This window comes from Sceloporus occidentalis, unplaced genomic scaffold (assembly GCF_023333645.1).
Source record: "Sceloporus occidentalis isolate IW3139 unplaced genomic scaffold, rSceOcc1.0.p SCAF_21, whole genome shotgun sequence".
In the NCBI taxonomy this organism is placed as follows: domain Eukaryota; kingdom Metazoa; phylum Chordata; class Lepidosauria; order Squamata; family Phrynosomatidae; genus Sceloporus; species Sceloporus occidentalis.
Genome location: NW_028317001.1, coordinates 8,855,014 through 8,881,431, shown reverse-complemented (window position 1 = coordinate 8,881,431; position 26,418 = coordinate 8,855,014). Strand labels below are relative to the sequence as shown.

Below are 26,418 nucleotides of genomic sequence, written 5' to 3'. Positions count from 1 at the left end.
GAGATACTGGTTTTATATGGTCTGACCTAGATGTTCCGGTGGTCAATCTGGCTGCCACATTTTGAACTAATGGAGGCTTCCGAACTTGGTACAAAGGTAGCCCCATGTAGAGCACTGAACTTAAGAACTGAACTTGAAATCAGGCCCTTGGTTTCAAACATTAAGGGTTCCATTTAGCAATTATGAGCAATGTCTATGAAAAAAGGAAAGGGTAACACAAAAACTCCTTTTTCTTCCATGTTTCTTTTCCAACCTGAGCTTGGGTTGATTCCAGAGGCCCTTTGTCACTCGAAATGCTGGAGTCTGGGGAGGACACCCACAAGTGCTATGCTTTTAGGGGAATTTCATACTTAGCCCAAAGGAGAGATTGAGGCAACAGTGACCTCGGGATTCATCCCAACTATACCAGGCCCAGAAGCACACTCCAGAGTCCTCTCCTGGTGCCACACAGCATGAAGCATCCGCTGCAGTTAGCTTGCATCATGCCATGTGCTCTGACTCAACACTCTATGGCAGTCTCACAGGAAATGATGCCACTTTGCAATTAAAATAGTTTTACATATATTTAATGGAATATTTTTGAAGAGCCTGACTATCTGTTTCTACTGATTTCCTCATGGCAGTTCCCCTTCAATCTCTTTGGTAGCTCCGATGAGAAAGGATACAAACATTATATGGATTTGGGGGCATCCAGAATAGGGTCATGCTCGGGTCACTCACACCAACTTTATTAATTTAATCTCAAATAGGGAGGGGTGAACGTGGGGCTAAATCTTGGGGTAATGCATTCCTCTCTTAACACTGAGATTCAGTATTGTCTGTCATTGTCCTTGTTTACAGAAGAATTTGTCAGTCATGAAAGAGTCCACAGAAGAAAGAAGTCACATAAATGCCAGCATTGTGGGAAACATTTTGCTTACAACTCAAACCTTGTCATGCATCGGAAGGTCCACACCGGACAGAAGCCATACAAATGCCAGCATTGTGGGAAATGTTTTTCTTGGAAGTCACACCTAGTGAGACATCAGAGAGTCCACACAGGAGAGAAGCCATACAAATGCCAGCATTGTGGGAAAGGGTTCTCTTCAAAGTCACACCTAGTGAGACATCAGAGAGTCCACACAGGAGAGAAGCCATACAAATGCCAGCATTGTGGGAACTGTTTTTCTCGGCAGTCAATCCTACTGATACACCAGAGAATCCACACAGGAGAGAAGCCATACAAATGCCAGCGTTGTGAGAAGTGTTTATCTTCAAAGTCAGACCTAGTGACACATCAGAGAGTCCACACAGGAGAGAAGCCATTCAAATGCCAGCATTGTGGGAAATGTTTTCCTCAGAAGTCTCACTTAGTGAAACATCAGAGAGTCCACACAGGAGAGAAGCCATTCAAATGCCAGCATTGTGGGAAATGTTTTCCTCAGAAGTCTCACTTAGTGAAACATCAGAGAGTCCACACAGGAGAGAAGCCATTCAAATGCCAGCATTGTGGGAAATGTTTTCCTCAGAAGTCTCACTTAGTGAAACATCAGAGAGGCCACACTGGAGAGAAGCCATATGAATCCCAGAAATGAACTAACACTCTTTTTGCCAGTAAGGAATGCAAACAATATATTTTCAGTCCAGCAGTGCTAAGAAAAGGCTGTTGTGGTTTTGTTTGTAATGTTTGTCCATATGTTTGTTTATGTTTTAAAGTTATATTTTGTTAAGATTAGGTTTTAATTGCTAATAGTATAGATAATGGCTTTGGGTTGTAAATTCGGCTGGGGATTGTGGGTCATGGTATATGTTAGATAAATGGGGGGCTGGGATTTGTTGCAGCTGTCCAGAATAGTTATGGGAATGATAGCTTTTGCAATGCGTGGGATGTTGGTTTAAGAAAGTTGGGGGCAGGTATTAACAGAAAGGGATAATTTGTGGGAATGGCAAAGGGTCCTTGTTAGCTGTGGGGCATAGACTGTGGGAATTGGAGGTGGGGCTAGGTTTGGAAGAGGGTGATGTTTTAATTTTGGGGTTTTAATGTATTGTTTGGATTGGAGTGGGCAGTTCTGGCTTAAACACTGGATTTATATGTGTTCTCAATAAAGTTCTTTGCTGTTTCAACACACTGGACAATTTGATGCACAGAAGTTCTGAATTTACCCAAAACTGACCCTTTCTTCTCTCCTCAGCCCTTAGCTCCATTCCCAGCCATAAGTTCACCAGAGGCAAACACACAAACACACAAACATACAGGATACACAGAGAGAGCTTTATTTCTAAACTAGAGCCTTCCTTTCCTGCCTTTCCCTCCTGAGTCCAGCTCTGCACCTTGGGCTCTATTGCGGTTTCCTCAAAGGAAGAAAGGAGGGAAGGAAGGGGAGGCCGCTGAACCCCTGGCGCATACCTTCCTTTCCCGCAAAGGCCGATAGTGGGATAAGCAGCAGCAGCTAGGCCCTGGCAATCCCTGCGCATACTGAGGAGGGGCCTTTGGGGCCATATGCGCATGCACAGTCTCAGCCCCTGAATACATTGCTGCCCTCATAGTCTGTTCTGAGGAGGGAGGGATGGGAGGAGAGCCCTTGTTCATTCAGATGAATGGCTGGAGAGCCTTCTGGGGGGACCTTGAGGGGGTTATAAGAAGGAAGGAAGCTCCTCTGCTCCCCCCACCAAAGAAAGGCAGGGGTCCTCCTGTCCCTTTTTCCTTCCCTGTCCCCTCCTCAGGGGATTCCTTAGGGCTCATGTATTTGGGGGGTTATTATGATAAGAGAGGGCAGGGGGGGACCCTTGGAGAGAGGCATGGCCATGGATGGGAGGGGGATCCAAAGGTAAAAGGGGCTTTGAGGAGCTCCCTCCCTCCTGGAAAGTGGGCCAGAGGAGAGACCCTCCCTTCTGATGCCTCATTTGGAGAAGAGTATTGTGCCAAATAGAAAGCATCACACAGAATAGGGTTCAATAGCATTGGAAGCAACATTTTTCGGGGGGGGGGGGGGAGTTTTCTCTGGTGTCCTGGGGGAGGGGGCTCTGGGGGGGAGAGAAGAGCCAAAATCTAGTCCAAAGCCAAGCGGAGGGAAATGGAGGGACCTCAAAACTCTGGCAATCCCCTGTCAACCTGGGAACTAGGCTTAGAGACCCACAGGATCCGGATTGGGCACCCCCCTCAAATACTTATCCTTTCCTTCACAGCAACCTTGCAGAGGAGGACCAACAGAGAGAACCACAGCCCCAGTAAGATTGTCCCCCCCCCCCTCCTGGTTCTGGGAGCCTACTGAAATGGCCTTGGACCCCCTTGAAGGGATGTAATAATAATAATAATAATAATAATAATAATAATAATAATTTATTTATTTATATTCTGCCTTTTCTCAAAAGAATCAAAGCAGATTACAGTAATAAAATAATATACAATTTAAGAAATACTATTAAAAACCCCAGACCTCCAAAACTCCTCCCAATTATAAAAACATTAATCAACCCCTTAAAAGCTATTAAACATTTCAAACACAATATAGTAAAAAAGGTTTTTTTGTGCAAGAAATGGGTCATTTTCTGAAGGGGAGGGGGGAGGGCAGGAACGATAGATAACAATTTTCATAACAGTAATGATGGCAAGGGTAAGGGTCAGGGGTAGGGAGAGGAAAGTCAATAGATCTAATTTAGTCTGGAAAGAGATCCGTCTTAATATCCTTCTTAAAGGCTTCCAAGGTGTTAATAGGACGGATCTCATCCGGTAGGTCCATCCAGATCAAACCAACACCTTGTATCTTGCCTGGAAACTGATGGGCAGCCAGTGGAGAGATTTAAGAACCGGTGTAATGTGGGCAGTTCTAGAAGTGGCAGTAACCAACCTGTCTGCCATATTCTGTACCAACTGAAGTTTCCAAACTTGGCACAAGGGTAGCCCCATGTAGAGTGCGTTACAGAAGTCTAGCCGAGAGGTGACCAGCGCATGTGCTACTGTTTCAAGGTCTTCCTGCTCCCCGCCCCATGTCTCCGAATGACCTCACCTAACAGCTTCATGTAAAATGTTGAATAGCATTGGGGACAAAATCGCGCCTTGAGGGATGCTTAACTTGAGCTGAAGTGACAGCATCTGGAATCTGCCCGAGAAGTAGGACCAGAACCACTGAAAAGCAGTGCCCCAATTCCCAACTCTCCCAGGCCTTCCAGAAGGATACCGTGGTCAATGGTATCGAAGGCCGCTGAGAGGTCCAAGAGCACCAGCAGGGTCACACTTCCCCTTTTCAAAGAGCTTTCGATGCCCAGATGGAGATCATCGACTAAGGCGACCATGGCAGTCTCAACTCCGTAACCTGCCTTAAATCCGGTTTGAAATTGATCTGGAAAATCCCTTTCTTCCAAGACTGCTTTAAGTTGAATGGCGACTGCCATCTTGATTAGCTTTCCTAAGAATGGTAAGAGCCAAACTGGCCTGTAATTGTTTCTGTACAGTGGGTGAAGGGAAGGCTCTTTTAGAAGTTGTTTAACCACCGCCTCTTTGAGGCAAGATGGAAGACAGCCTTCCCTCAAGGATGCATTAGTTATGCTTTTTAGCAGCATCTTGATGGTATCTCCCCCCTGGACAGCCAGCCAAGACGGGCAAGGATCGAGAGAGCAAGTCCTCTTTTCATACTCCCAAGGAGCTTGTCCACATCCTCTGTACTAACTGACTCAAATTGATCCAGAAGAACAGTATGGGCAGAGGCTCTGGATATCTCTCTTGTCGCCTCTGTCGTAAGGCTGGCATCCAAATTGGCTCTTATCCAAGAGATTTTGTCTGCGAAGTAGTTATTAAAAGCATCAGAACAGGCTTTTGTAAGTTCTAATAAAGAGTTCTAATAAAGGGGGGTATTTGAGTCAAGTCCCTTACCACCCTGAATAGCTCTGCAGGACTAGACTTTGCAGACGCAAGAGATGCAGAGTAGAAGGACTTCTTAGCTGCATCTATTGCCACTCCATAGGATTTAAGAAAAAACCCTATCAGGTAAGAGTCGATATTTCTGCCAGAGTGCTCTAGCTGTTGTCCAGCCCCCTTCATGATTTTGAGATCTTTAGTATACCACTAAATGTGATTTGAAGAGGGTTGGAAAGGGCACTTGGGAGCGATAGTGTCTATAGCTCTGGTAAGACCTTTGTTCCAAGTATTGACCAGAGCTTCAGCAGAATCGCCGGCATTACCAGCCATCAAACCCTCAAAGGCCTCTGGGAACCTAGTGGGTTCCATCAACCTTTGAGGGCGGACCATTTACATAGGTCCTCCACCCCCAACGGGGGAAATAGTGGCTTTCAGCCTGACCTTGACCAGGAAATGATCCATGGTCCATGACAATGTGGAGATACTGACTACCTCTGCCCATTTTGTCATGCTGACCATGGACTCCCGATCTGCACCAGATAGCTTCATTAAACCGGCCTCGAGGGGGATGTTGAGGTTGGCCAGGACTAAAAGCCTAGGCGACTCTAGCAGCAGCTCCGAGACCAGTTGTGTCAGCTCCGCTAGGGAGTCTGTTAAGCAACAGAGAGGACATTAAACCTACAGAATCCCCAGACTTTCCTCCTTTTTTAAGTTCATTGCATTAAAAACAGAGTACAAACATCAAATATAACATACATACATGAAACGTAGACAAAATCAAACGGTCACACAAATTAAAATGGCTTCCAAAGTCCTAAGCAGTTGCTATTGGGGGTATTTGACTGGTCCTTTAAATCGATCTCCTGGTTTTCAAACTGTATTAGTAGGGAAAGAAAAAAGAAAAGAGATACACAACTGTACTTAATTTCAGTACTGCTTTTGCATTTCTTATTAACTATGAATATGCAAAACTGAGAATATCATTTTCCTCCATTGCATCCTTCAAATATTCAAATATTCAATACAATAGATTTCCCTTATTTTACTGATACTATCTAAATATATGATATAATATGGTGAGAAAAGAAATAAAATAAAATAAAAATAAACGCATAATGCTTTCAAGAGTATCCTCTTATATCTACGCAGATAACTTTAACACTTATCAGATATCTTTGTAATCTTAAGTCCCTCGTCTATTTACTCGCTCGACCAGTAACTGCGTAGTATTTTCTCTAGTTCCTTTCACAAGTTTGTTTTCCCAAATAAGCCTGCACCGGATACCAATCCTCCCTGAATTTATCTAGTGAACCAGATCTGATCAGACAAGTAAGTTTATCATTCTCCATTCAATCGTAAGGTTTCTCTTCCCAATCTGAAATCCCCGGTATCTCTGCCTCTTTCCATCTTCTCGCGTATAACAGTCTGGCAGCAGAGATCCAATAAAACAAAATCCTTCCAAATTCATTTTCCATTTCTTTACTAAGTATTCCAAGTAGGACTATCTTAGGATGTTTCAGTGTTTTTATTTGAAGGATCTCTGACATAGCTGCCTGTATTTCCCCCAGAATTGTGTGGCCTTCCAGCATTTCCACCAGATGTGTCTCATGGACCCTCTTCCTTCCCCACATTTCCAGCGTCTGTCGCTTGTGTCCTTATACATATGGGCCAGTCTGATGGGGGTCAGGTACCACCTGAACGGCATCTTAAAATATTGTTCCTTCAGATCCATAGGGAGCCTATGTTTGAGCCTTTGGGGCCAATTTTCCTCCCATTCCTCTAGTAAAATGTTTTCCCTGCAGTCCTTTACCAAAGAGTCTTTAACAGTCTCTGATTTTGTGTCTAATTTAAGTAGTTCTTTATATAACCTGGAAACAATTTTATCTCCATTTCCCAGTAATATCTTTTCTGATTCTGTTTCTGACTCTAACCCAGATAGGCCTTCTGTCTTCTTGTCTAATCTTAACTTTTCAGAAGGTTGTCTATAAATATGCCGCTGGTACCTGAGACCTTGTGATACCCATCGTTCAGGGGATTTCATAATAAGGTCACCCAATTCCTCTTCTCTTAGTAATTCCTTATATGTTACCCATCTTCCTTTCGTAACCTCTTCTCTTTGATAAAACGCCTCATTGGTAGAGACCCATAATGGGATCTTCCTATTAATATGGTTTTTACATTTCTGCCAGACCCTAAACAATGTTCTTCTGACAAAGTGGTTCAAAAATTCTTTGTTGGCTTTCACCTTGTTGTAAAACATATATGCATGCCACCCAAAGCAATTATCCACTCCTTCCGATTGTAAAAGTTTTCTGTTTCTTAGAGTAATCCATTCCTTAAGCCATTGTAGACTAGCTGCATAAAAGTAGCTTTGTAAAGATGGTAAACCCAAACCTCCTCTTTGCGTGTTATCATCTATTAGAGATTTAAATCTGATTCTAGGTTTTTTCCCTGCCCAGATGAATTTTTTCAGGTCCTTCTGCCGTTCTAAAAATGGTTTGTCATTAAGAAGGATAGGTATAGTCTGAAATGAAAATAGTAATTTAGGCGGTACGTTCATTTTAACTGCCCTGATCCTTCCCAAGAGGGATAGGTTGAGTTTAGCCCATCTATTGGGATCTTGTTTGATATCACCCCATATTTTCTTGTAGTTGTTTTTAAAGAGCTCTCGGTTTTTAGAGGTAAACTCAACACCTAGATATTTGACCTTTTTTCTACTTTAAAGCCAGTCTCCTCTTGTAGATTTTCCTGATCGTTCTTTTGTTAAATTCTTTTTTTTAATTATTTTTTAAATTTTATTTCCATAAACAAATACATCTCTACATTCTATTACATTCTATTACCTTTTTTACACATAATTTTATATACCCCTCAGTGCCCCGCTAGTTCCCCGGAGCCATTTCCATCCTTATATTCCATCCAAAATTTCAGCTCGTCTTCTGGTGGTAATCTTCCATCTTCTTTTCTCAACACTTTCTCGACAAATTCTTTCCAAATCCCCCCAAAGTCATTTCTTTTCCATAATCCTTTCTTTACTTTCAGTTTACATGTCCATTTATCATTAATAGCTAATCTCCATACCTCTTTGTACCAATCCTCCACTTCTACATCCATTTTCTTTTCCCAACACCTTGCTATTATTAATCTCGCTGCTGTAAGCAAATTTGTTACCAAACCTTTTTCTTCTTTTTTCCATTTCTCTGAGTTATATAATGATAACAAAACTATATTCGGTCTTCTATCTATTTTTATATTCATAACATTTTCTATTTCTAATAGCACTTTTTCTCAAAACCTTTGTACATATTTACATTGCCACCACATTATATGCATATATTGACCCTACTTCTTGACAGCCTCTCCAACAGTTTTTCGAACTATTCTTATTAATATTATGTAGTCTCACTGGAGTCAGGTACCATTTCCAAATCAACTTATAATTTTCTTTTATCCGAACCGATAATTTTTTCAAGTGTCTTTGTTCCCAAATTCCATTCCATTCCTTTTATTTTACATCCTAATTCTTCTTCCCATAATCCCTGTAAAGTATTTCCTTTTATTTTTCCTCCTTTATTCTCCATCAACATTTTGTAAATTTTACTAGTAATTCCTTTTACATTCTCATTTTCTTCCATTTCTCTTCCTTTCTGAACTATTTGTTCAAATTGCATATACCTTTTCTTTTCTACATTCCTTTTCCTCCAATTTTTAATCCATTGTTCTATTTGTATATAGTGAAACCATGAAACTTTTATTCCCAAAAGTTTTTCTTTTATGTTTCCTTTCTCTATTCTTACATCTATCCAATCTTCTATTCTATCTATTTTCCTTTCCTTTAGCTCTTTATCTAACAATCCTTTCAAATTCTTTGGAAATTCCTTTTCCATTATTATTGGTGTTATTATTGACTCTTCACTCATTAATTCTTTTTTATGTTTATACCATATTTCTATTATATTTTTCATAAGTGGGTTTCCAATCATTTTTATTTATTTCTTTATAAAGTCCTTAAAAAGATATTCCATATTCTCATATCTACTTCCTCTGTATCTACTTCTAACCATTCTAAATCTATCTCACCCACCATGCCTTCTATCACGTATCTCAATTGATTAGCCTCGTAATATCCTCTTATATTGGGAAGGCCTAACCTCCCTCTCTTTGTGTTTTATACCAAAATTGTTTGTTTAATCTTGTTCTTTTCCCTCCATTACAGAATGTATTTATTAGCTGTTGCCATTTATTCAGTTCAGTTTCCGACACTTTTAATGGTATCATTCTAAATAAAAAAATTAATTTTGGCAATATTTTCATCTTAATTAATGCAATTCTTCCAAACCAGGATAACTGGATTTTTTTATATTCTTCCAATTTTTTCTCCACTCCTTTCCTTAACACTACCAAATTTTTATCTTCCATTTCCTTTAAATCTTTCGTTATATTTATTCCTAAATATTTTATATTGCTTCTTAATCTTATCTCTAAACTTTTTTGTTTTAGAAGCTCAAATTCCTCTTTTTTTATAATTAAATATCATCATTTCTGATTTATTCCAATTAATCTGTAACCCTGTCATTTCTCCAAATATCTTTAAATGCTCTTTTATTTTTCCCAATCTATCCACTAAATTTTTAATAGTTCATAGAGTGTCATCAGCAAATAAACTAATTTTATGCTTCTGTTTAAATCCTATCCCTTCTAAACTATCATCATTTCTTATAACATTCGCTAATAACTCTATGACCACTGCAAATAAGATTGGTGATAGTGGGCATCCTTGCCTTGTACCTCTTGTCACTCTTATTTCGCTTGTTATCCCATCATTTACCATTACTTTTACTGAATTATCAAGATAGAATTGATCTATTAATTCTCTTATTCTGTCCTCTATTCCAAATGTTTTCATAATTATTTTTAATGTTGGCCATTCCACACAATCAAATGCTTTAAATATGTCTAATGCCAAAATCCCTGCCTTTATTTTTTTCTCCCCTGTTACATGTATTTTATTCAAGATTCTACCTACTAAATTGGACATTTGTGTTCCTTTTACAAATCCACATTGGTCCTTTCCTATATATTTATACATATATTATTCAATCTATTTGCTATTATTGCTGATAGAATCTTTGCATCTTGATTTATTAATGATATAGGTCTATATGACCCTGGGTCAGTTAAGTCTTTATCTGCCTTTGGTATTAAGATTACTAATGACTGGTGCCATGATGCTGGTATCTTCTCCCCATTCATTATTCCATTATATAATTCTAACAGTTTTGGGATTAACATCTTTTCAAACACTTTATAATATTCTGGTCCCAATCCATCCATCCCGGGAGCTTTCCCATTTTTCAATTTCTTTATTACCTCCACTATCTCTGCCTTCTCAATGGGTTGTTCCAGTAACTCTTTATCTTCTTCTTCTAATTTCTGCCCCCAGTTTTCCTCCACATATTTCTCTATTTTGTCCAAATAATATTCTCCTGCCTGGTATAATTCCTTATAAAATTCTTCAAATTTTTTTAATTTTTCTTTCATCAGTCTACATATTTTACCAGATTTATCTGTAACCATATTTATCATACTTTCCATTTTCTTCTTCTGTGTGGACCTCGTCCAGGATGGAGTTGGCTTCAAGAAACTTAATACAGCGAGGATAAACGACCCGTTCTAGGACCTTAGAAAGAAAAGGAAGAAGAGAAATTGGACGATAGCTAGACAAAGAAGAGGGGTCGAGAGAGGGTTTCTTCAGAATTAGGGAAACGAGAGCATGTTTGAATTCAGAAGGGAAGGAACCCATAGAGAGAGAGAGATTAAAGATATAGAGGAGCGAGGGCAGGAGAGAAGGGGCTATAGAGATTAGGAGACGGGAGGGAATAGGATCAAGAGAACATTTAGTAGGTTTGGAAGAATTTAGCAGCTTAGAGAGTTCACCCAGAGAAACAGAGGGAAACACAGAGAGTTTATTAGTAGAAGGTACCTGGAGGTTAGTGTTAGGGGGCAAGTCGGGAGGAACTATTTCAGATCGAATAGTAGTGACTTTTGTGATGAAGTAGTTGGCGAAGTCAGTGGGGGAAAATGATGAGAAGACAGGGGGAGAGGAAGGTTTGAGTAGTGTATTGAAGCAGGAGAACAAACGCTGCGGACGCCTCTCATTAGCGCAGATCAGCGATTTAAAATAGTTCTGTTTTGCCATAGACAGAGCGCGTGAAAAAGATAAAAGGATGAATTTATAATGAATGAAATCGGCCGGTTCCCTAGACTTTTTCCAAAGACGTTCGGCTGCTCGAGAGCAGGACCGGAGGAACCTGATAGTGGGAGTGAGCCAGGGCTGAGGCCTAGTCATAGGGGAAGACACACGTACAGATACAGGAGCAAAGCTGTCGAGAGTTGAAGAAAGAGTGGAATTAAATAAAGACATTGCTGAATCAGCAGAGTCCCAAGATCAAGAGAAGAGAGAGATGAATTCAAAGTCTGACTGAGATGGTCAGAGTTAACAGACTGAAGGTCGCGGAAATGGCACTGGAGAGTACGATAAGGAGGTGGGATATAAGATATTAGAAGATTTTGTTAAAATTAGTGCCTGTAAAGTGAATTATAAAAAATCAGCGATCATTACCAAAAATATGAATCCTGAGGAAAGAATCCGTTTACAAAGCACTCAGGCATTGAAATCAAAAATCATGTAAAGTATTTAGGTGCAGTAATGTCAAATAAAACAAATGAGCTATTTGAAAATAATTATGTGAATTATGGAAAATGATAAAAGGAGACTTTACACATTGGCAAAAACTTCATCTTTCATTACTGGGTAGAATCGCGGCATGTGAAATGAATGTTTTGCCGAAAATCCTTTTTCTATTTCAAACATTACCTATTAGAATCCCTGAGAAAAACCTATTAACATGGCAAAAAGGAATTATGACATGTATATGGGAAGGTAGGAAGCCGAGAGTCAAGATGAAGATTATGCAGGATGCAAAAGAAAGGGGGGATTAGCAGTTCCCAATAATATTATGAAGCAAATTGCTTGTATTGGATTAGGGATTGGATGTTATTAGAGGATAAAAACCTATTAGAACTAGAAGGAGAGGGGCTTACATTCGGTTTGCACGCCTTCTTGTTATACGATAAAGGAAAAGATAACTGCGCTGTTAAGGACCACTGTATTAGAATCTCCTTCCTTATCATCTGGAAAAAATATAAAGATGGGATTATTGTTAGTGTTCCTAGATGGGCCTCACCCTCAGAAGCCCTTTTTAGAAAGAGCTGTATAGAGAAGGTAATTGGACCAAATATGAAAATTTATTCAGAGTTAGCAATAACAAACTGGAACTTAAAACACACAAAGAATTAATACGAGAGAATCTTAATTTAAATTGGTTTGAGTACTGGCAAATTCGAGAAAGAGCAGGCATAGCTTTTCAGGAATGGAGAACAACAGATAAAAATTCTGAATTAGAAGAAATATTAAATAATAAAGAGGGTAAAAAGGATTGGTGGGAAAAATATACAAAATAATATTAACTTGGGATACAGAGCAAGAGGTTGTTAAAGATGTCGTGATTAGATGGGCTAGAGATATAGGGCATCCAATTAATACGGATCAATGGGAGAAAGAAAGCGTGGGAACGCAATTTAAAATTCACAGCAGTACAAAACATAAAAGAAAATGGGCTTCAAATATATCTGAGATGGTATATTACACCGACAAGACTGGCCAAAATATACAAAGATAAAGAAACAAATAACCTCTGTTGTAAATGTGGGTCAGCCCCAGGATCTTATTATATTCATTGCTGGTGGTCATGCGAAGTAGTAACTAAAAAATTCTGGGAAACTATAGTAAAGGAAATAAATACAATTCTAGATATCAGTTTACAGAAAACACCCAAAAATGTTTTATTTAACATGTTTGAAGATAAGATAGAGCAAAAATGTGGCAAAGTTCTGAGATAGATGTCATTAGCTGCCAAAATCCTTTACACGACAAAATGGAAAACAAAGGAGGGACCTTCATTGGAAGAATGTGTTAACTATTTGTATGAGCTATTGCAGATGGATAAGCTTACAGCCATGATGACAAATAGTCCTGGAGAGACAATAGTCGAAGGTTGGGATAAAGTTTTGGATTGTCTCAAAATGAAATGGGGAGATTTATTAATAGTATGCTGATGTTGTCAATAATGTTAATCTGGTTTTTCTTTTTCTTTTCTCTCCCTCTTCTTATCTCCTCTCCCTCTTATAGAAACTGGACCAGAGAAGAAATTAAGGAATATTCCCATAATAGACATTTTAGATTTTGTGTGTGTGTGTGTGTGTGTGTATAATTTGCTGTTATTCCTAGAGGTGGTATAGGAAATTAATCAAGGTATAGACTGACTAGTGAATGAAATGAGGTGACAAGATATTGAGAGCATTTGGTGTTACAGAACAATTGTGGCGGAAGTCATTATCTCATTATTCCTGTATCGTTTTTATATTGCTTTGGTATTATTTCATTTTCTTTTCTTAGTATTTCCCTTTTTTGTACTATGTCTGTCTTATTTTTGTACATGATCTGTATATGCGATATTAAGAAGAAAGAAATCAAATCAAACTATGAACTAGATAAACATAAGGGAAAGAAGATCAAGATAGAACAAGAGACATCGGACTCAAATACATTAATTTATCTGATAGAAAGTATAAGACACGGTGGATGAGCAAACATGTAAATAAGCGGATGAAGACACACTGAGAAGAAGGAAGAAAAGTCCAGATCGGAGGGAACATCATTTCCAGTTCAGATAATATATTCGATGCTTCTTTAGATTATTACTTTTTGGTTTTCTTTTCCACCTTACATGAGTTGCATTTCTTTTTTTCCTTTTGGTATATGATTATCTTGTTATGTTATTATGTTGAGGTTTTAAACCAATAAAAATCAATTTAAAAAAAAGAAAAGAAATGGAAGATGGGAGACCGGTCTGTAATTGTTTATCTCCAAGGAATCTAGGGAAGGCTTTTCCATAAACGGACGTACCACCGCTTCTTTTAAGCAAGATGGAAAATAGCCCTCCCTAAGAGATGCATCCATGATATATCTCAGGTGAGTCCTAAGTGCATCTCCTCCTTGGAGGACCAGCCATGAAGGGCAAGGGTCAAGAGGGCAAGTTGTCTTCTTCACACTTCCAGTGCATCTCCTCCTTGGATGACCAGCCATGAAGGGCAAGGGTCAAGAGGGCAAGTTGTCTTTTTCACACTTCCAGGGAGCTTGTCCACATCCTTAGTACTCACAGATTCAAAGTGATCCAGTATGATCTCATTCACAGAGTCACTAGACACCTCACCTATGGCCTCTGCAATAATGCTGGCATCCAACTCAGGTCTTATCTGAGAGATTTTATCTGTGAAATAGTCATTTAAAGCATCATAGTGAGCTGTGGTAGGCTCTAATAATGGGTTCTGGGAGGAAGGTGTCTGAGTCAGGTTCCAGATCCCCCCACCCCCTGCTTCAGCAGTCCCTTTATGCAGCTGGACTCAGGAGGGAAAGGCCAGGAAGGCTCTGCTTTGTACATATAGCTCTGTCTCTCTCAGTGTGTATGTGTGTGTGTGTGTGTTTGCCTCTGTTTTCATGACTGCGAATGGAGCTGAGGGCTGAAGGGAGAAGAAAGGGTCAATTTTGTGCAAATGCAGAACGTCTGTACACCAATGAGTCCAGTGTGTTGAAACAACAAAAAACTTTATTAAGAACACATAATCAGAAATTCAGCATTTAAGTAAGAACTCCCCTCTCCAATCCAAGCAATACATTAAAATCCCAAAACCTAAAACTCCACCCTCTTCCAAACCTAGCCCCCACCTCCAATTCCCACATGCCCCACAGGTAACAAGGCCCCCTTGGACATTACCAGAAACTAGCCACCTTCCTGTTAATACCAATTTCTTCAGCCAACAGCCCACACATTGCAAAAACTATCATTCCCATAACTATTCTAGCCACCTGCAACAAATCCCAGCCCCCTATCTACCTAAACTATACCATGACCCACAATCCCCAGCTAAATTTACAACCCAAAGCATTTATCTATACTATTAGCAATTAAAACCTAAACTTAACAAAATATAACCCTAAAGCATAAACAGACATATGACAGACGAATCTTACAAACAAGATCACAAGGGCCTTTTCTTTGCACTGCTGGATTGAAAATATATTTTTTATATTAATTACTGACAAAAATAATGTTACTTCACTACAGGGATTTATATGGCTTCGCTCTTGTGTGGACTCTCTGATGTTTCACTAGGTTTGACTTCTGAGAAAAACATTTCCCACAATGCTGGCAATTGTATGGCTTTTGTCCGGTGTGGACTCTCTGATGTGTCACTAGGTATGACTTCGTAGAAAAACATTTCCCACAATGCTGGCATTTGTATGGCTTTTGTCCGGTGTGGACTCTCTGATGTGTCACTAGGTATGACTTCGTAGAAAAACATTTCCCACAATGCTGGCATTTGTGTGGCTTTTCTCCAGTGTGGACTCTCTCGTGACTCAAATGTTCTTCTGGAAAGAAGGATAATGACAGTCAAGACTGAATATCAGAGTTAAGAGTGGAGAGTGTTACCCCAAGATCCAATCCCCGTTCACCCTTCCCAATTTGAGATTAAATTAATAAAGTTGGTGTGAGTGACCTGAGCATGATCCTCTTGCAGATACCCTTAATTTATGGAATAATTGTATCCTTACTAATAGGAGCTAGCAAAGAAGAGATTGGAGGGGGGCTGCCTTAAAGGAATCAGTGGGAGCAGATAGTCAGAGAAAGGACTGTTAAAATAATATTCTATTAAACATATGAAGAAATACTTTGATTGACAGGTGGCATCATATCCTGTGAGACTGCCATAGAGTCCTGAGTCAGAGCCCAAGGCATGATGGAAGCTAAGTGCAGAGGATGCTTCATGCTGTGTGGCACCAGGAGATGACTCACAACCAATACAGTATGCAGCTCATATGCGGATTGGTGTGGATTGGAGTTGTGTGTACAAGGGATGGTGAAGTTGATTGAAGTCGGAGAAGATAGCTTGCAAATAATTGTATTATTAGGAGCAGGTGACTTTTAAAGTTGCCAGATGTTGTGCAGCTGTGATCATTTTTTGCAGAATTTTTTTGAAACAGATGCAGAAACACCCATGAAATATCTTGAAATAATTATGACACAGAGTCAGGCGATTACATTTTTATACACTTCCTTTTTGAAATTAATATGATTGTATATGGTGTTTACTGCACTATATTCGGTTGACTGTTATGTTTTAATGAATCATTTTAGAAGTTTGAAGTGGATGAGTGGGTTGCCACTATAAACACTACAAACAAATGATGTGTAGCTTGTATTCTGCTCGAAATGTTATATAACTCAGCTTAGGAGATACTCGATTAGGATACAAGTTTCTAAGCCATCGTGCCAAAGCTACTATTTTAAATCTATATTTCTCAAAGTTATTTGGGACAATTTTTCCTGCCAGGTTTAGGATTTCATTTTATGAACTGATGTTTACCCTTATTGCTAGAATACAATTTATTATTGTGATGCTTTGTAATATTTGTATTTATTTTGTTTGTTTGTTTTAATCTGGCCATGAGCCGTAATAAATTATTCATTCATTTATTTGTATTATTTTGCAACTCAAGATAAAGAACCAAATGAAATCTACTGTGTCCATGACTTATTTTTAAGTGTGGAAACTGGTCAGTGTATTGCCAAAACCTATCTCTGGATATTTGCTTCTGTACTCTGCTATGATATTTTTGAGCTGCATCTGGGACCCTCAGATTCTAGTGTACATTGTCTGTGAACACGATCAAAATTCAGAGCCAACAAGGATCTGAGAGGTGACCTTTTGTCTGAGGTATTTGCATCAAACACCCACTGCATTCAATTTGGTTTCATGCCATTCTTTCCCCACACAGGAAATATTCTAAAGTGATATAAACCTTTCTGAACCTTCAGTTTCTGCCCCCAAGCACCAATTTCCATATAAATATCAGCCCCGACTTGTTGTTCTTTGGTGTCAGTCCAGTTACAGACAGACATTCTTTTCATGGCTAAGCACCTCAATGCGCTCACCAACCTCAGTTTTCACGGGAACTACTGACCTCTTCCCATTCCAAATCCTCAGCAATTGGAATAAAGATCTGGATAGGTAGCCTATTACCATTATCAAAGCCTTACATCTATTCACCACTCCCACCTTTGTTACCTAGTTCTTGCGTGTGTGCATGAACACTTATATGTATGTGTCTGTGTGTTTTGCGTTCCCCTTAAATAAAATACTAAAACCTGTTTCAAATGCCTCTGAAGATCTGTTTGATTCAGGACCTGTTATATCTTGGCTGAGTCCAGAGGTCTCTATTGTCCCAGTAAACCTATTTTGTTCTATTGAGCTAAGTACCAAATTCCCCTAAAAGCATAGTACTTGTGAATGTCCTCCCCAGACTCCAGCATATTGGATAACAAAGGATCTCTTGAATCAACCATGGAGCTAAGCAAGCTCAGGTAAGAAAAGAAACATTAGACAAAAGCAGATTTTGTGTCCCTTTCTTCCCTTCATAGTAATTACTCATAATTGCTAAATGGAACCCCTAAATATGTCTGAAAACAAGGATTTGAGCTGGTTCTGAGAAGTTCACTCAAACCAGTTCTTATCTCCAAGGCCCCTTCCCAGAGGTCCCTTCCTCTCCGCACAGAGCTAGGTGATCCTGGCTTTGCTCCTGCCTTCCCTTCCTGGATCCCAGATACCTGATCCCCTTCCCTTTCTCCCTCTGCTCTCCAACCTTCCCTCTTGTCCATCTGCACTGCTTTACCATTTCACCTTCAGCATCTCTTTCCCGCCTTTCTGTTTTTCACATTGCCTCCATCTCTCTATCACAGACAGAAACACACCCACAGAGTGTGATGCATAAAAGGGACATTTTGAGGCTCATTTCATGAGAAAGGAAAGGCAATGAATATACAAATAATGCATTAGGAAAGGCAGAACAAGGGGTCTGGGACCTGGTTTCTGATATTAGTGAGGGTCAGGTGCCAGGGATGAGCATTAAAACAGACTCTCCAGAGCCAAAAAAGGCTGGAAGAGGGGCTACAAAAGCCAGGATACCTGCTCAGGAATAGGCTGAGGACCATTTAGGGCAAAAAGCATTAATCTCCATGGCTCCTTCCCACAGAATTCCAAAATTGGCAGTTTAGAATTGGATATTTAGAATCCTTACAAAGTGGAGAACAATATTGCCTCACTAAAACTAGAAATTCCAAGATTCCACAGGAAGTTGTTATGACAATTAAATTACATGTAAAAGGGAACTAGGAATGGTAGTAGAGCACAAGATGTACATGTGTCAACATTGTGATGCAGCAGCTAAAAAGGCCAATGTGATCCTAGGCTGTATCAATAGGAGTATAGTGTCAAGATCAAGGGAAGTAATAGTGCCACTCTATTCTGTTTTGGTCAAGGCTCACTTGCAATAATCCTGTGTCCAGTTCTGGGACGACAATTCAAACAGATGTTGAGAAGCTGGAGCATGTCCAGAGGAGGGAAACCAAAATGGTCAACGGTCTGGAAACTATGCTCTCTGAGGAACGACTTAGGGAGCTGGGTATGTTTAGCTTGGAGAAGAGAAGGTTAAGAGTGGATATGACAGCCCTGTTCAAATATTTGAAGAGATGTCATATTCTGGATGGATCAGGCTTGCTTTCTGCTACTCCAGAGAAAAGGACATGGGACAATCGATGCAAGCCACAGGGACAAGAGATTCCACTTAAACTTTAGGAGGAACTTCCTGAGAGTAAGAGCTCTTCAACAGTGGAATATACTCCCTCAGAGTTTGGTGGAGTCTCTTTCTTTGGAGGTCTTTAAACAGAGGCTGGATAGCCATCTCTTGGGGATGCTTTGAATGTCTATTCCTGCATGGCAGAAGATTGAACCGGATGGTCCTTGTGGTCTATTTCAACTCTTTGATTCTATAATTCTAAAGTGGAATCATAGCGCTCTGACAGTGAATTATGAAAGGACCCTCAGTCTTAACAGGAAGGGCAATGGATTCAGGTTCCTTACCCACAGAGGCCACATTGTCATAATTCATCATCACAGAACTGTACATCAGTCTCTGCTTCTTCGTCAACAGTTTCCATTCCTCCTCAGTGAAATATACTGCCACATCCGCAAAGGTCACCTGCAACAGAAAATAGCCCTCATCCAGAGAGTGACTAAACAAAAGGGGAGGAAAGCACATGGTGCATTGCAAATATTATTTCAACACTTTAAAATTCAGTCCAGGAAATAAACTTTAAATTCTGCAAGCAAGCAAAAAGCTACAGCCTTTGAGATCCAGTTTGTCTTGTATCCTTTCAATATAATATACAATATAATGAAGAATACAATTTAGGCCATTTCTGGGATATTACTGATTGATTGAGATACTGACTATCCCAACATGTATAGTACATTTAGTCACCAATGAATTATAGTGCACTTAGCCATGTCTCACCTAATTTCAGAGGCAAATTTCATTTTTTAAAAGGAGTTCTGGGGAGTACTCAGGGCTTGAGGGCCACTGGACCCACCCTCAATTTAAGTCCAGAGATATTCTTCCGTATCACCCAGCATTTCACAGATTGGGAAAGGAAGACACATGTGGACAAGCAACCCCAGAAGAGGATCAAGATGACCAAAGCTCTTAATGATACAGATCACATAAGCGAGGAAGAGTCCAGCAGTTTGCTTGTGCCTCCGACTCCTGGCAAGGGCAAGACCCTGCTCCCTTCTCTCCTCCCCTCTCCCCTCTTTTGCGTTGATGGGGTGCACACATCTTTTGAACTTGACCTGAGGACAAGGGGGAAAGTGGGAGGAGGAGAGAGAAATAGGACATTTTCAAAGCCCCTGAAAAAATAAGGTGACAGAGGATTGACCCGGACTCTCTCTGCTAAACTGGGACAGTATGTTCTCCGCTTGCTTTCATGAGCCAGCCCAGCAGTGACACAGATGAAACGAATAGTCAGGATGGCAACTTACCAAAGAGCTGTTGTATCTCAGCAGCCTCTTTCTGTTAGAGCCCAACTCCCTCCGCTTGGCCTCTGTGTCGGCCATCAGGTGGGCAGGGGGTCCTGGTGGCCCTGCACTTGGTCACTTCCAGCAAGAAAGGCCTCAAAGCCGTGTACAAGGAAGCCGAGATGATGTTCCTGAGAAAAGAGACCAGGGTTAGGATTGGCTTGGCAAGAAACCCTGCAGCATTCAAAGACACAGAGAACAGCATCCTACTGGTGACACACGCAGGTGACATATGCCTCCTTTGGGCCGATGCAGAGGTGGGCATCCCCTTCCTCCCTCTGTACCAACCAAAGCCCCCTGGACCTAGCATAGATTCACTGCAGCTCCCCTACACAACAGATACTCCATGCCTTCTTAGAGTAAAGGGGGAATAGGGGATGGGGAATTGGAGAAGGCCTTTGTTATGTCCCTGTAGCTAGATGTGAAATGAGTGCATCATAAACAAACAAACAAACAAATAAATCATCTGCTGAAACCTCCAGAAGTCCCCAATGATTTTCTCCAGCATCAGCCCCTTTCCCAAGAAGGCTGCATCACACTATAGAAACAAGGCACTCTCTAACCGCTTTAAATACTCAGTGCTTTGGAATCCTGGGATTTTACATTTGGGACACTTAGCCTTCTCTGCCAAAGAGCTCTCATGCCACAAAGAACTACAAATCCCATGAATCCACAGGATGGAGCCAGGAGAGTTAATGCGGTTTTGAATTGGATTATTTCTGCAGTGCAGATACAGCGTGAGCTGGTTTTATAATGGTAGAAGCACCCAATTCTTGTTTTTACCCTCCTAATAATGGATTTCCTTTTAAAAAAATAAGTAGTTTGTTTTAGTTTCTAATCCTTATCTTTGTTGTTGTTGTTTGTTTGTATGTTTGTTTGTTTCATTCTTGGTAATATGAGTTATTCTGGTCTGTCTCCTCCCTTCTCACCTGAAAATCTCTTAATAAGGAAACTGGGGAGACTTTTAAAACCTCCCAAAGGAGCCACTTTTGGCCTTTTTTGGGGGACTAGCCTCCTCTTAGAAGCCAAAGCCCAATGTTTGTGAAGAAGAAGAATAAGGCTTGTATTAAAACTATCCTCCCATTTCTGATCCCTTTTAAAACCCATGTTCCCCAGAAGGAGCAGAGCTGTGTAATCAGAAAACCCTCTCAGGAAATATACACAAAAGACCCACAAAGAGACACACTTCCTTCCTTTTGGCCCAAGGAGCCTGGCCTCCTTCTCTCTCTGGAGCCTCAGGAGAGAAAGAGAAGCCTCTGTTCAACTGAGACTCAGAGAAGGTTCTGGAACAAAATGGATGCCAGAACACAAGATAGCCAGGGATGGTTGGAGGGACAGGGATTCCAGCCAATCAGGGCCAGGGATAGTTGGAGGGATTGGGATTCCAGCCAATCAGGGCCAGGGATGGTGGGAGGGACAGGCATTCCAACCAATCAGGGCCAGGGATGGTTGGAGGGATTGGGATTCCAGCCAATCAGGGCCAGGGATGGCGGGAGGGATGGGGATTCCAGCCAATCAGAGCCAGGGATGGCGGGAGGGACAGGCATTCCAGCCAATCAGGGCCAGGGATGGCGGGAGGGATGGGGATTCCAGCCAATCAGAGCCAGGGATGGCGGGAGGGACAGGCATTCCAGCCAATCAGGGCCAGGGATGTTGGGAGGGATGGGGATTCCAGCCAATCAGGGCCAGGGATGGTGGGAGGGACGGGGATTCCAGCCAATCAGGGCCAGGGATGGTGGGAGGGACGGGGATTCCAGCCAATGGCAGCCCCTCAGCGTGTCCTGATGTTTAAATTTGATATCTCCCCCCATATTCTCCCCTTAAAGACAGAGACATTTTCCATTTGATTGCTCTGTCTTTCTAATTCAACCCACTTTATATCATGGTTCTATTCTGCCTCTATCATTCTTAGCCATTGAACCGCCTCAAAATATCATTCCAGGGATGGAGCTCCCCGTCCTCCATTACTTTGATGCTCATATAATAATGCCTTAGATAACCTGCCTTTTTTATTCCCTGATATCCATTTTAATATTGACATTTCCCATTTCTTTAAAACTTTACTAGGGATTATTTCTGGGATCATTTGAAATAAATATAAAAACTTTGGTAATACCACCGTTTTAAACATTCTGATTTTTGTTAACATTTCCCCATTTTTACTTGTCCTTAATTGACTATAATTACCTTGTACAATATTATCTAACTTAATTGGTAAATTCACACCTAAATATCTCACATTTTTAATCCCCAATTTCAATCCTGACACAATTTGGGTTTCTTTTTGTTCCGGCCAATTCGTATTCATAAACATTATCTCTGATTTATCTATATTAAATATTAATTAATATTAATTAATATTAAGCCCAGAAATGTTTTCAAACGTCTGAAATATTTCCAATAACTTGCTTACAGCTTCATTCGGTTTCTGTGTCATTTTCAGAGGATCATCATCTGCAAATAAATCCAACTTCATCTCTTCTTTATCTATTTCATATCCCTTTATCTCTTCTGATCCCGAATCATATTTGCAAACACTTCCATTGCTAATATAAGTAATAAAGGGGAAACTGGGCAACCTTGCCTTACCCCACTTTTCATTTTAGATTTTCTTGATTTCTCTCCATTTATCATGATTTGTGCTTCTGTATCATTATGTATTTCTTTGAGGGTTTCACTAAACCTTTCCCTTAATCCAAAATCCCTACAGATTTTATATAGATATTCATGATTTATTGAATCAAATGCTTTGTAAACGTCTAGTTTCATCAAAGCTAATTTATTTTTGTATTGTTTGGCATGATGTAGTATATTAAATATATTCCTTATCGGTTCATAAATATATCTGCCTTCCTCAAATCCATATTGTTCTTCTTTAATTAAAGTAGGTAAATATTGTTTTTAATCTATTGGCTAGGATTTTCATTAAAATCTTATAATCTTGATTGCTTAATGTGATAGGACTATGAGACTCAGAATTAGCTGGATCTTTATTGGGTTTAAGTATTAATATAATTTCAGATAGTTTCCATGTTTCTGGGATTATTTTATTATCCAATATTTTGTAAATTTTACACAAATGCTCACTCGGTTCATTTTTAAAGGTTTTATAAAATATAGATATGAATCCATCTGGGCCAGGAGATCTAATTCCTTTTAAATCTTGTATTACTCTTTCTGCCTCTTGTTTGGTTATTGGGGAATTAATATGATCACTCTCTATTTCCGTTCTGTCGAGTCTTTTGCTTTTGATCCTTTGGTGGGACACAACTTGTATAGCCCTGCTTTAATAGAGGACATGTTTATCAAATTTGCAGATGACGCCAAACTAGGAGGAGTAGCTAATACCCCAGAGGACAGGATCAACATTCACAAGTTTGGAGTATGTCCAGAGGAGAGCCACCACAATGGAGAGACTTAGGGAGCTGGGGATGTTTAGCCTGGAGAAAAGAAGGTTAAGAGGTGATATGAAAGCCCTGTTTAAATATTTGAAGGGATGTCATACTGAGAAGGCAGCTAGCTTGTTTTCTGCTGCTCCAGAGAAGAGAACCCAGAACAATGGATGCAAGCTCCAGGAAAAGAGATTCCAGCTCAACATTAGGAGGAACGTCTTGACAGAAAGGGCTGTTTGACAGTGGAACACACTCCCTCAATGGAGAATGACGGAGTCTCCTTCTTTGGAGGCCTTTAAACAGAGTCTGGATGGCCATCTGTCAGATATGCTTTGATTGAGATTTCCTTCATGGCAGAAGGAGGTTGGACTGGATGGCTTTGAGATCACAATGTGACAATCTCAATGCTTCAGGTAAGGATCTCAATGGGCCAGTCTCAGTCCTTCAGGCAAGGAGCATCCGTTTGAACTCATAATAGTCCCATCACAATCTTTCAGGAAAGGTGCCTCAGGCTGAGATCACAATGGGACAGTCTCAATGCTTCAGAGAAGGATCATAACCCTTTGGTCGCTAAGGGCCAGGTTCAATCCTTCAGGTAAGGAACACCTGTCTGAAGTCAATAAGCCCATCTTAATCCTTCAGGGAAGGAGCATCAGCCCAAAGTCGCAATGAGTTAGTGTCAGTCCTTCAGAAAAGGAGCATCAGTCTGAGATCGCAATGGGCCAGTCTCATGTGTTCAGGTAAGGAAGGAGCAGCCTGAAGTCACAACCTCTCAGGCAACACGAATCAGCCTGAGGTCACAATGAGCCATCCCCAGTCTTTCGGGAAAGAAGCATCAGCCTGAAGTCACAATGGGATAGTCTAAATCCTTCAACCCAGGAGCATCAGCTTGAATGCACAGTCTCAATGCTTCAGGCAAGAAGCATTAGCCTGAGATCACAATGGGACAGTCTCAATCCTTCAGGAAAGAACATCTTCCTGAACTAACAATAGTTTGGTCTCAATCCATCAGTAAAGGAGCATCAGCCTGAGGTCACAATATGACAGTCTCTATTGTTCAGGCAAGGAGCATCAGACTTAAGTTACACTGCGCCAGTCTCAATCTCTCAGGCAATGAGCGTCAGCTTGAGGTCATAATGGGTCAGTATCAATCCTCCAGGTATGAAGCACCAGTCTCAAATGACAATAGTCCCATCTCATTCCTGCAGGTAAGAGGCACCAACCTTAAGTCACAATAGTCCCGTCTCCATCTTTCAGGCAACAGCATCAGACTGAAGTCACAGTGGGCCAGTCTCAATGCTTCAGGAAAGAAGCATCTTTGCGAAGTCACAATAGTCCTGTCTCAATCCTTCATGCAAGGAGCATCAGCCTGAGATCACAATTTGGACAGTCTCAATGCTTCGGGTAAAGAGCACCAGCCTGAAGTCATAATAGTCTCATCTAAGTCTTTCAGGCAAGGAACCTCAGGGTGAGATCACAATAATCCCGTCTCAATGCTTCAGGCAAGGAGCATCAGACTGAGGTCACAATGGACAGTCTCTGTCTCTCAGGCAAAGGGCATCAGCCTGAAGTTGCAATGTGAGATCTAGAGTCAGTCCTGTGCTCAAAAAATAAAACCCATTTGAAACTAAAGAAGCTTTATTGATTAATCCAGGCAGAAACATCCATTAACACCTTTTTGCAAAGTCTGAAGTCCAAAGGAACTTGCTCAACCCCTCCCTAAGCCAGCCCCCAATTCCCAAACTAAAGCAACACAAGCGGAGGTTGCATAGATACCAAGGTTGTCTATACTTCCCTTCCCTTCTCCCAGACAGCCTCACCTTGAAGAACGGTGGTCCCAAACCAGCTTCACTCCTCCTTGAGAACCAGTCTCCAGCTGCAACCCCATCCGTCTTTCCAAACGCCCTCCTTAATCATCTGTCTTTCTAACATTTCCCACTACATGCTTTCTATAACCCATCACTCTACACTACTTACTATGAACTACAACTATAACTCCTACTTTAACTCTAATAATCAAACCCTAATATTTTTAATGTTTATGACACTTATACACTGACATGCAATGGGCCAGTCCCAATCCTTCAGGTATATAGCACCAGTCTGAAGTGACAGTTCTCCAATCTCAAACTTTCAGACAAGGAGCATCAGCCTGAGGTTGCAATGGGCCAGTCTCAGTCCTTCAGGTAAAGAGCACTATCCTGACATCACAATAGTACCGTCTCAATCCTTCATCCAAGGAGCATCAGACTGAAGTCACAATGGGCCAGTCTCAATCTCTCAGGCAACGAGAATCAGCCTGAGATTGGAATGGGCCAGTCTCAATGTTTCAGGCTAGAAGCATCAGCCTCAGGTTGCAATGGTCTCATCTCAAACCTACAGGTAAGCAGCATTAGCCTAAATTCACAATGGTCCCTTCTCATTGCTGGAGGCAAGGAGCACCAGCCTGAAGTCACAATATGTCATTAATCCCTTTATTCATGCATTTATTCATTTAGGGATTCATGCCATAAGGGTTATAGGTTTAGGTTTAAATTAGAGTTAAGATAGATGGTATTTATGGTGGGTTAAAATAATATGCTTCGGCTGATATGCCAACTGCGCCGCTTCCTGGAGCAGGGAGACTTTGAAACAGAAGTACATGCGCTGGTCACCTCTCGGCTAGACTTCTGTAACACACTCTACATGGGGCTACCCTTGTGCCAAGTTCAGAGACTTCAATTGGTACAGAATATGGCAGCCTAGTTGGTTATGGGCACTTCTAGAACTGCCCACATTACAACGATTCTTAAATCCCTCCACTGGCTGCCCTTTAGTTTCCTGACAAGATACAAGGTACAGTATTGGTTTTAACCCATAAAGCTCTCCATGGCTTGGGTCCTGACTACTTGAGGGAGAGCCTCCTCCCATAGAATCCACCAGCAGACTCAGGTCCTCTGGGAAGAACCTGCTACAACTCAAGAAGACCAGACTTCCAGCGGTGACCCAGAGGTCCTTCTCTTCAGCCGCTCCCAGACTCTGGAACGACCTCCAAATGAGCTCCGTCATATTTCCACCTTGGAAGCCTTTAGGAAGGCTATTAAGATGGATCTCTTTGGC

At 40.8% G+C, this 26,418-nt stretch overlaps 1 protein-coding gene across 1 annotated transcript in view; it reads left to right on the top strand.

The window, feature by feature from the left end:
* LOC149301551 (uncharacterized) overlaps window positions 1-26,418 on the top strand; it is a 133,162-nt gene that overhangs the window by 81,184 nt on the left and 25,560 nt on the right. Inside the window, exon 5 of the mRNA XM_089484008.1 lies at window positions 865-1,557. Coding sequence (XP_089340134.1) covers window positions 865-1,557 — 693 coding nt within the window. The remainder of the gene's footprint in view (window positions 1-864; window positions 1,558-26,418) is intronic.